This window comes from Lygodium microphyllum, chromosome 10 (assembly GCF_053477565.2).
Source record: "Lygodium microphyllum isolate KBCC chromosome 10, Lygodium_microphyllum_v1.1.10, whole genome shotgun sequence".
NCBI classification, from domain to species: Eukaryota; Viridiplantae; Streptophyta; class Polypodiopsida; order Schizaeales; family Lygodiaceae; genus Lygodium; species Lygodium microphyllum.
The window spans coordinates 107,348,745-107,360,815 of NC_141144.1; the positions used below are offsets into that span (position 1 = coordinate 107,348,745).

General features: G+C 38.1%; 1 protein-coding gene across 1 annotated transcript in view; it reads left to right on the forward strand.

The window, feature by feature from the left end:
• LOC148030401 (RNA pseudouridine synthase 6, chloroplastic-like) overlaps positions 1–12,071 on the forward strand; it is a 116,408-nt gene that overhangs the window by 51,442 nt on the left and 52,895 nt on the right. Inside the window, exons 4-8 of the mRNA XM_087686723.1 lie at positions 3,739–3,996; positions 4,104–4,185; positions 4,349–4,464; positions 4,589–4,643; positions 4,749–4,860. Of these exons, the coding sequence (XP_087542849.1) occupies positions 3,739–3,996; positions 4,104–4,185; positions 4,349–4,464; positions 4,589–4,643; positions 4,749–4,860 (623 nt within the window). The remainder of the gene's footprint in view (positions 1–3,738; positions 3,997–4,103; positions 4,186–4,348; positions 4,465–4,588; positions 4,644–4,748; positions 4,861–12,071) is intronic.

Below are 12,071 nucleotides of genomic sequence, written 5' to 3' on the forward strand. Positions count from 1 at the left end.
TTGAGCAACATGTGCACGCACACACACACACACTCATAGTGAACAAGTGAACAGCAAGAGAGAAGAGAGTGCTGGAAGGTCACATCCACTATGTGAGAATGAATGAAAGTACAATCCCTAAGGTACTAAGTACCACACCCACTAAGAGGTGTTCACACGGGAAAAAACCCTTCTCTAGCTAGAAGGTAAAAAGTGCTCGTGAGATGAGGGAGTGTTCACATCAGAACTTAAGAGGAACACGATAAATGTACATGTACATACTTCAAATATTTGTACCGATGAAATATGTTACATACAACATGCATAGCCTCTGTAATGCAAATAAATGGAGGCTACTCTTAATAACCAGTTTAGTTTGGCTGGACAGCATGGTTTTTTTGCTAGCTATAATATCTTCTATGCTGCCTCTGCCCAAAAACCATGAGGTAAAGTAGCATGTGACAACATTATATGGACCTTATCCTGTATGGTCTGATTCATACCCTCTGCAACTCCATTTTGGGGTGGATTATGAGGGGCGGTGAGCTCCCTCTTTATCCCTTTGCGGTCACAAAATGCTTGAAAGGCCTTGCACATATATTGCGAAGACACTTAAGTGTCTTATCAGTTTGATTCTTAACCAACGCCAAGAATTTTTGAAACTTGTCAAGCACTTCGTCCTTGCTACGAATAGGGTAAACCCATACCTTCCATGTAGCGTCATCGACAAAGGTGACAAAGTATTTCTTTTCCCCTAAGGATAATCCTGGCATCTGACATACGTCAGAATGTACTAACTCTAGAGGAGAAGATTTTAGCGAAAGAGACTTCTAATGAACCACTTTAATCAACATGCCAAACCCTAAATTGGTTCCTATATTGGTTGACATTAAAGCCTCTTTGTTAAAAGAAGAAAAGAAGATTAAAGGAAAAGAAGAAATTGCAAGAGATGGACAACTGTTGTATGTCAGTAACGGGAACAAAGGAAAAAGGGACCAACTAATTTGTGGCTTCTGCAAAAAAATCAGACACACAAAGAAGTTCTGCCATGCTAGAAAGAGGTCTCAGAAGGCCTATCTTGCAGAAGAAGAAGACCACGAAGTAAAAGAAGAAGAAGAAGAAGAAGAAGAAGCAAAAGAAGAAGAAGAAGAAAAAGAAGAAGAAGACCATTAGGAGCAGAAGGACAAGCCTCACTAGTCCTTCTATTCTTAGTTTTCTAATAGACTTTTTTGAAGCCTTGTATAACCTTGCCCTAATGCTTGTGTCATAAGCTTTGTAAACTCCTCATGTAACTTGGCACTGCAGTCTCTGTACACTTTGTGAAGCCCTTGCTATAGCCTCTGGATGTCCACCATGTTTTTGGTACCCATACTTAGCTTTATTTCGTGACAGCCTCTGGATGTTACCATGTTTGTGGTATGCCCACACTTTGCAGGTGGTGACTCACTAAAGCCTTTATACAATTTGTGCCTTTTTGGTCGTGATTGAGGAGGGGTGTTGAGAATTAGGCAATTACACCCAGTGTAGCCCCTTTGTATGGAGCAATTGGGCTAAGGATATGCAGGCTTGCTCAATCCCATAAGCATAGTGGTGGAAAGTGCAACCTATCCTCAAGCTATAAAGCATTGTACTTACCTATCATTTGATGTAATGTCATAGTACTTTGGTCCTTTTACTCAAGGGTCTGTGTCATTGTCTACATACGCAAGATTGTCTTTATGAGTCCAAGTCTTAATCTTGGAACCTAATTCATTTGTGTAACAAAGAGTTGTCAACTGTATGTTTTCATGAGTCTTGTTTACATCTATCATCCACCATAGCCATGCTCTAGATCCATGCATTTTAACATTTTTTAGGTGCCTCAAGTGTAGGCAATGAATATACAATATCGGATTTCTATAGACACAGTAAACTAGCAAAATTTAGATGACCAAAATACGCATGTCAAAGTTTTGTATTTGAAATTGCTTGTGAATATGCAATAGCTTATGCTATTTCTTCTACACATTTCCCATATTTATTGAGCTTATACAGCCCACGACATAGTGAACTAGATGCAATAATCATATCACCAGAAGAGAGATCATAAATTGTACACTTGTCATCAACCAACTTCATAGTCAAGCCAACCTTGGCAAGTGTAGAAAGTGACAATACATTATTTTTTATCTCTAGTATATATAAAGCATCCATAAGTGTGAAAGTATTGCCATTAACACTAGTTAGCACTATTTTTCTAACTCCTTTGACAGGATAAGAGCAGAGATAACTTTAGGAACATACACATAATTCTATATTATAGAATATGTGGCGAAAGTTTCAATTTAGAGTTTAGAATGTGAGGTTAATTTTTTCTAAACGATAAATTTGTTATAGTTGATTGTGCGAATACTTCTTATGAGACATATAAATCAATGGAAAGAAAATATTATGATTGAAGTGAAAAAAAATACCAAATATACAATTATCAAAGCTCAAGTTTTTTGCAAGGAAAAAGCCCATGGATAATGTATTAATTAGCTAGAGTATGACATTAGCTTATATTGTCTTTACAAACCTTGACCATTTGTCTTTGCCTCAATTGAAATTTGTACTTTGAATGTTCTCACTAAAAGAATAAAACGACAAGAATTCTAAAATTTTTTTTAGTACCTCCTTAGTACCTTTTTATCAACAGAGCTATATTTTTTAAAATATAGCTTGATTTCTTCTTAAAATGTTAGCTTAGTTGTCCTCATATGTAATTAACTAATCATAATTCATATAAACCTTAAGTACAAGCTAATGTGGTGAATATCTCCATATCTATCCTAAAACTTAGAAATATTGGGGTGAATTTAACATATTTCCTTAGAGTTTTCTTTTTGGCATGAGTGGCAAAGGGTGATTTCAGAATAAAATCTCAAAATTAGTGTATGCTGGCCACATGGTGAGGCTATCCTTTGGGAAAGATGCAGGTAAGTGTGTGTGAGAGATAAAATGTCATCTTCATGCCAAGCTGTTGCGTGGGGTTGCTAGTTGACGACATCTGTTATTTGATGGATTTCTCATATAGACTTATTTGGGGCTTTGAGCAGGCAAGGTGATCAAGGTTGTCAGGTACAAAAAGAATGTCAGGATAAAATACGGTACTGAATGGTACCTCCAGATTTTTAAAGGTGTGGTACGATAAAAGTATGTTATTTTCTTGTAAGAGCTACTTAAAACCTAAGTTTTTTTACAATCAAAGATAGAGATGTTGTTTGAATCTCAAACAACATAATCCCGTGATGGAATCATATTGGTATAAGAAGCAATTAACTCATCCCAAAGTGCGGATAAGACTAAAAAAGAAGTGCCCATTAAGATGGTACCTTATGGTACTAATACGTAAGGTATGGTACCTATAGTATAGTATAGTATGAACGGTTTTGTACGCAATACTACTGCAACTATGAAGGTGACACTGCTGTGCAATTCTCTTTTCCTGTTATCGTGTTTGTGTAGTGTAATTTTATCTGCACTTTTCTAACTTGGGCATATGGTGACAATAAAAAGTCATAATGTGGAAAGAACTGAAGAAAAAGAGAGGAGGATAACAATATCTCTTCTGGGAGGTCATTTTTTTCCCTGTTTGAAAGAACGCAAGATAACAATCATTCCTTGGTTGCAAGCAATGACAATTTCATTTTGTTATTCTGCTATTTTATCTGAAGATAGAATGTTCAACACTTGATTTCTAGGTTTTTGTTTTAAGACAAGTACATATTTTGTGCTTAGGTATGTTGAGGAGCTGATCTATTTTGGAGCTGTTTATGTTGCACTAGTGTGCCCTACACCACCAAAGGGTTCTCTCTCTGCATCACAATGGGAACTTTATCAGAAATTTTCTGCACTATCTCGGGACAAAAAAAGGGCTTGTTTAAAGGGAAAGACAATAGTAGAAGCACAGAAAACAGTCCGTGTAGCCAATATATGGGAGGGAGTTGAAGCTGGTGCATATTTGAGAGTACATGTGCATCTTAAGCGATTTCCAAGGTAGAGAAGACTCTTCTGTGTGCAACTTTGGTTTTTCATCAATTCTTCTTTGTCCTTGTATGCATTCTGGCTTTTCATGGCGTTGTTGTCATTTATTGTGATGTAAGATGTTATGAAGTGGACTGGAAATCAAGAGTGATTGCAGAGACAGATTCCTATGTTGTCCTGGACAAGCCCGCTGGTGTGCCGGTGAGTTTTTGTTGTAGCAGTAAAATTAAAAACAGGGTGATTTATGTTCTTGAACAATTTAATGTCTTTTGAAGATTCTTTAAGTCTAAAAATTGTTTCAGATTGTTAATTATCCTATGAATTAATCTTGAGTAGTATTCTTCTTGGTACTGGAGTACTGTAGGTAGGGAGTGCTGTTGACAACACATTTGAATGCTGTGCTGTTTTTGCCGCCCGAGCAGTGGGCTTAGGCTCACCCCTGAAGCTTACCCATCAGCTTGACAATTGCACAGAAGGCTGGTGAGGCTCATATGCCAAGTTTTTCTACTCAAGTTTTGAGTGCACACTTTAAATATGTAACCTGCAAAGAAAACTCACACACATACACCATGTTGTCCTTGTGCTGAACCCGTCGATCTTCTAGTGTGGTCCTTGCAAAGACAAAAGAGTTCGCATCCGCTTTTCATTTGTTACTGAAGGTTAGCCATGAATGAGGTGTTGAACTAGATTTTTTTTTTTCCTACCTAGTCTTGGAAGGTAACATTCTATGCTGACACTTATTCTTTCATCTTGCACAAGGGCAGAATAAGGAGGTTCAAAAGTACTATCTCGTCCTTGCAGCTGGTCCAGTGCCTCTTGGAAAGATGACACATTACATGCGCCCAGCTGCTCGTCACCCACGGATTGTGTCTCCAGGTATGAAGAAACTATTCCAGAGACTTCTGTAGAAGTGGTTGAATTAACTGGAGAAATGCTGCCCCTACCCCAGTAAGCAAGTTTCTAGAAGTGCCTTGAGAGCATTTGTTGTCCACCATGTTTCAAATGCATACACTATATGCTACATGCAGTCTGGTTGTTTACATTCTCTTCCCATATTTATGGGACCAATAATGACTTGAAGCCCAAATTCGTGGTACCATACAGGCACAAGTGAAAATCAAACACCTCTGAAAATAAGTTAGAAGATTTGGTAATGTCAGAATATAGTCTCTTATTTTTTCTCGGGCACATTAAGGTGCACTAATAGGAAAAAGCTAGTTGTCAGCCAAGAGCTTTCGGCATATATTATAGTGTTTGTGCTGTTGCAACTGCATCTTGAAAGGGATTTGATTAGCCATCTGCAGGATCTGGAAAGGTAAGCTGCTGGCCAGATTAGTGGTGGACTCACCAACAGAGCAAACTTCTTTCTTTTGTTCACATTCCGGCCAGTGGGCTCGTATCTTATTGCTAATAACACTATCTTACTGCTAGGAAGTGTTCTTACACATCAGTTTGTTTCCCAAGTCAACACAGCTGTTCGGCAGAGTGAATGCCTCACACAACCATGCCATCCAATGTAACATGCTTACCAAGGCATGCAAGCTCATCTTGGATACTTCATGGTTGGGGAATGTGGGATAGAAAGCTGTTGTGGTATCATCTCAAGGGTAATCCTATGGGCAAAGGTCTTGACCAGATAAAAGGGAGGACAATCAGGTCTAGATGTCAGAGGCATTACAGATGTGTTGTATGTGAACAAGAACTGAATCATGGCAGCTTATGGAGAGGAATGACCAAGCTTGAGAATTGAGCCAGTCCCATAAAGCTACTAGATGCATTGTGGACCCAATCTACAGGATCACTTAGGGATGGGAGTAGGGAGGGTGATGAGATCATAGAGGTCGAATGTGTGGAGAATGCACTTGATCTTGCACGACTAGATGGCCCAATTCAAGCCGTCGAGCTTGTCTTTATTTGGGAGACGGGGAACACATCATTTTAGCCAAGGAAGGTATAAATAGGGAGCAGCTGATCTATCTGTAAATAGGGCTAAAGTGCTGAACTCGCCAACCTGCTGTAAATGGCCATAAATACTGACTGACAGATTGCTGCCTCGGCTGAAATGAATCTCAAGGTAGTTAGGTGCAATTCATAAGATATATTCAGTTCGCAAATATGTATGGTATGGAATGTACACCAAAATTTTGCAAATAAAACGTATTGTTTTGTGTGCTCGTTTAACATATCAAATCAACTTTACTAAAACGTACATTATAAATGCATAAAAATATGTTAGTTAAAGATAGAAAATTAAAAAATAATATGGGTGCCCTTAAGAACAACCTTGTTTACCTCTACATGAATGAGATTGGGGAATCGACAGAGTCAAGAAGGCAAAAGCTCTGTACCATCAAAGTTTTGTGTCTAGTTCCAATTGGTTAACACCACTTTTGTCTCAGGCACCCCACTTAGATTGACCTTGAGTGGTGTTTCATTCATGCATATATGAAAAATAAGGGCTGTATTGAATAGAATTGGAAAGGCATTGAGTATGTAGACACACAATAGTTGGTGAAATTAGAAAAGGATTTCAAGACTACTTAGTATAAGAGTCCAATCCCAAGATCCGTCTCATGAATTAGAAACCACTTATGAAGGCTGCAAGTATAAGAGTCCAATCCCAAGAGTAATGTTCTAATTAAAACAATATCATACGGAAATGCAAGCTCCAACTTCCATGTTAGGAGTATGCAATGAACAACAAGAGGAGAGTGTCTTAAAGCCATCGCATGGCCGACTCACACAACTCCACAAAATTGCTTGTTAAAGATAGTCCAACAAAGAACCCCAATTTGTCCCATTGTTTTGGGTCACCAAATCATTGAAGATTTGGGGCAGACATTAGGGCAAATGTATTTAGACATGCAAATCTGATTTTCTAGCCACTAAAAGCATTAAATTTAGGATCCAATCCTAAGGAAAATGCATGGAGAGGTGAGGGTTTATGGACAACAGGTTTACAAGTCTAAATTTCTTAAATTTGATAGTGAATTGGAGGTGCATTGGATAGGGCAAAGCTGTAAGATTGCTGGATAGTCAAGATTAAGGCCGCATGCAACGAATTGGATTAGTTTGGGATTGAGATTTGTATGAATTCTTCATTGATTGTTGTAGTGTGGTAGCAATGAGAGAGTATGGATGCATTCTTAAATGTCATGTTGGTCAACATTGGAGTGATTGCAGCTCTGCATGGTTGAGGACAAACTAGTTTGTGAGTGTGTATTCAAGACAGATTCAAAGCTTAGTGGTCAAGATTGGTGAGAGCAATTGAGGACATAGTAGCTAAGAAACTTGTTTCTATGAATTTGAAACTTACGAAACGTTTCTTAAAGTACAAAACGTTTCTGAGAGTAAAAAACGTGGGTGTTTAAATATATATACATATATACATATATACATATATATATGTATATACATATATATATATATGTATAATATATGTATAATATATATATGTATATCATGATGTTGCAACTTGACTCGGTCCATATTGTAGATAGGCTATTTACATGTTAATTTCAATTTTCTTTGTATGATATGTATGAATCATAATGTTTGAGTTCTAAACCATAGTATAGCTTGTCCAAAGACTAACTTTGACATAAGTGACAAGTCAATAATGGATCATGGATATGCAACGTATTATTCTCAATTCACTCTATTATCACTCAAGCTCAATTGGCCATTCTTTGTTTAAGAGAGAGTTCCATAGAGGTTTAGAACCTCTTTTCCTAGTCAAAACTATTAAAAATCCCTATATAAAAAAACCCGCATTTCTTATTTTACCCCCTCTTGAAAGAAACTTATGAAACAGGTTTTTGACGTTTCGTTTCTAAATGTTTCTGACGTTTCTGGCTGCTGTGATTGAGGAGATAGCAATTGGAGTGAATCTAATCCATTGAAGAGCCAAGCATGCAAGGAATCATTAAAAAAGAAAGCATTGGTCTGTGATAGCTGTGTTGATTGCATGGATAGGCCTCAAGTGGTTCATATAAAGAATCTTTTTCACTATTAAAGAAATTCCACGAGGGACATTCACTTTGAGGGTCAATTTGGTATCATCTATTGTGCAAGAGTGCTCTAGCTTTTAGGTTCTTGTTATTTGTTTTCTTTGCTGAATTGAATAGTACGCCTGCTGCAGTATGTTTAGGTGCACTACCCTATAGATCAGATGTACTGTAAATGCCCCGAATAACGTAGTATGCTTAACAATTATGATATTCGCTTGTTTTCGAGATTTAATATAAAAGAGAATGAACACTTAAAGCTGAAAATGAAAATTACTCACAAAATTACAGCCATGAAAATGTAAAAGTAATGGAGACAAGATTGAGGGTTGAAGATGGGCAAACCTCCCTTCCCTCCCCCCCCTCCCCCCCCGCCCGAAGAAATGTATTTCTGCTCAATCCAAGTCCCTTAGGGAAGAACTCAGTTACAATCAATCTGAGAGTGAGGAGAAGTAATTCTCACTCTCACAAGATTATGCAAAGATGTACAAACACACATGCATTATCTATTATGCAATGATAAGAACTGATTTCTTTACAGTATGAGAGAAGAAAGAGGGGAAAATCAGCCTTTCTTTATCGTTGATCAGCAGTACATGGATAGGGCTTGCTTCTTGTTGCTAAAATAGAAGAAAGAGCTCGAGAAGGAGGTGCTGTAATGAATTTACAGGCTTGCTGTCCTGTAAAACAATAGTGATAGAAGAGGGAATATGGAGGAATTTGATAATGGAGAAGTGGGGGATGATGATGGGGATGGATGGAGCCAGTTTCTGGCTATCTATGGGTGCTGTACATGAGTTTACAACAAAGAAAAATGATGATGAATGAAGAAAAACGAGCTCTTATTTATAGGAGAGGGAAGAGCTAGTACAAAAGGGGAAAGTGGAGTAGCTCAAGACAAGTGTCCAGCCACATGTCATGAGATGTGACAAGTGGTGGGACACTTGGAAACTTGTGTGACAAGTGTCTTGACACTTGTCTCTTCTCTATGGCCTTCTTTTTTGGGCTGAATACTGTCAAGAATAGAAATAATCAAATTTAGTAAGTACAGTCAGAGTACAGAATTTACTATTTTTAGAATGACATCCCTATTTTTTAGGACTAGCATTTTTAGGCTAATTTGAGACTCCTAAAATTTAGAGATCTCCTAAAATTTAGGGATCCCCCAATATGGATGTCATATGAAAGCTTTTTCTGTGTACATCGCAAAAACAATATTAGAATCTTCATGTGACTTTCCTATGCAAAGAAATGCGCATTTCAAGCTTTCAGTCCACACATGCACATTGTACAAGCATTTCATGATCATGCCATCTTGTTGATTGTAACTGTCTGTTTTGGCAGATCTAGCCCACACTTCAAGGCATCAATCCTTTCTGTGTGTGAGTCTAACCCTGATATGCGTGAGTTCTGGTCACAGGCGCCCAATCGGGCCATATAGGTGGAAGTGTGAACTATCTTTTCTCTAACCCACCGCGTGGGTCCACCATAACCTGTGACCACTCATCAGTGTGGCCAGCTCCAATGCACTTTTCTTTATATCTAATTAGTGCAAAGGAAATAAATTTAATAAATCATTATATAGACAAATTAATGAAAAATGATACAAATTCTGTTTCTATAGAGTTGTGATATGTACGAGCCAGTTTCATGGTTCCGTTGCTCGGACATCACCATCTTACCTAAGGGGGTGAGCTGTGGTTGACTTGAGATGCACATACAAGTTTTTGCTTGCCGTAATTCAGTGTACAACAGTGAGTTTTTTGAAATTCAGCAAAGATGTCTCACGGGGAACGAGATGCATCAATTGATGATGACAATTCATTGTCCTTTGTTGAGGACAATCGTTGCATGGTATAGGTGGCAGGTGCAATCGAAGGTTATGTTAATGTTGAATAGCAGCACATTAATGCAACTGATAGTACACAAATGAATGTATCTCCTAAGTCCTTCTAGTAGAACTTTTGAATTTTTGAAGAAAGATGATACCAATGCAATGCTTTGGGTGCAATTGATGAATGCAGTGAATGCATCGCCGTATGTTGCTCAACACCCAAACATTTTGATGTAATGCTTGGACCATAAAAGTCAAAGCACAAGAAGAGGCATTTGCATTTTAGATATGCTAGAATGTGCATAGGGCTCCAATTCAATAGTCTGTACATGGGCATGGTACGAGTATGCATGCATAAGGGAATAATTTTTAGCATGCATTTGGGCAACCACCTATGCAACAACCATTTGCACATATAAGTTATTTTGGAGGTGGTTTAGTGTGTTACCGACCATGGATAGCAATGCATCAAGAACTTATGGTGCAAGTTTACAGCCCAATTTGCAGCAATTGCAGGGTCATGTTTTTTGTGATGCACAACTATGAATGCAACACGGCATGTATTGGAATATTGCCATGCAATGAGGGTCGAGCTTATATGCACATGTGGAAGGCTCTACAGCGTACTATGAAATGCAAAGTGTAGGGCGGTCCTAATGGCCTATGCATGGGTGTGGCCGATACAAATGCAAGAGCGATACCTTTGGGTCTTTGTATTTGCAGCCACCAGTTTATGACAATCTCATGTCTAGGGAAAAGGCTAAAGATTACAAGGAAGATTGATCAACAATGAAGTTTGCGTCCTTCATTAGCATGCTATATAAACTGAAAGCATTGACTTTCTTGAAGCAGTTTGATATGGCTTATTTAGGGGGAATCTTTATGGAGTCTTCAAAAGTGCGCAAGGCAGCCACCTTTCCAAATGGTAATGCAAGCCAGTGGTGCACTCTTCTCATGCAAGGGAGGCACTGAACATGGGGGTACATTTTAAGCAGGTTTTCTCTTTTGTATGGTTGACAAACACCTTTGAAGTGGATGTAATGACAGCTTGGTATGTGTAGACTGGCGAGCAATGTAAGGACTTGGGATGAGTACATCTCAAGGTTTTGGCTAGCACTTTTGTCAGTTACTTCATTTATAGATGTGTTTGTGTTAGAACAGATTGAAAAGTATTGTTGTGGATTACCCAAGGAGATTTGAGATTATTATACAAAGAATTCTTGATTTTTATACAAAGAAGATAAAAAGGACAAAGCGTATTGGTGGTAAAACCCAGGCTGAGTGTAAAGCTTTGTATGATTCAAAAACTATATTTTATTTGTGAACGAGAAGGCAGATGACATGTAATTGTCCCGAGTGTAAAGTGAACGAAACTATTTGTGCAAAACATGGGCAAAAAGGCAAGAAGTCTAGACCATATATAGGATTGGTATCGGATATGGTTGATGAGCAGCCAAATAGAGATGCAACAAAGTTATGTCATGCTTGGGACAAGGTTAGAGATCGGCATGCATTGATCTTTTTTGATCTTGGTGCCTATGCGAATTTTATATCTCTAGAGTTGGCATCAAAGCTTGGCGTATGTGAAAATGAGATGGGTCCTATGAGTTAAGCAGGTTTGGTATGCCTTGGTCACTCAAAGCTAGTTATTTCCATCATTGGAAAGGTCTATTTGCTTGTTTAGAGTTGTGTGGACAATGAGGAATTTCATGTTATACCTTTGGAAGACTCTGATGTTTTATTGGGCATGGCTTGGTGTCACCATGTACATGTTTTGGTGGATACATGTAGTAGAAAGATTGCTTTGAAGCATTAAGGCAAGAAACATGTGCTTGATATAAAACTTAAGGTAGAGTGAGTCCTTGTTGTACGGCCTCAATCATTGCCTTAGTAATGAAATATCATTTTTTTGCATATTTGGGTTTTGTAAAAGATGTGAATAGTAATGATGCTAATTTGGATTTTGGATAAAGCAAGGACCCAATTTTTCAATGAGTTTAAAGATTGTTTTCAGGAGAGTATGTGAGTAGAACTTCCACCTAAGAGACCTAGGGATCACGTTATAGATCTAGCGCCAAGTAGTACACCATTGAACAAACCACTCTACAAGGTTAGTGCAACCCAAGAAGAGAAAATCATGAGTTAGGCGAACAATTTGTAAGAGAAGCAACAGATTTAGCCTAGTTCATCACCCTTCTATTCACTTGTACTTTTGGTTTAGAAAAAAGATGGTTCATCGCAAATGT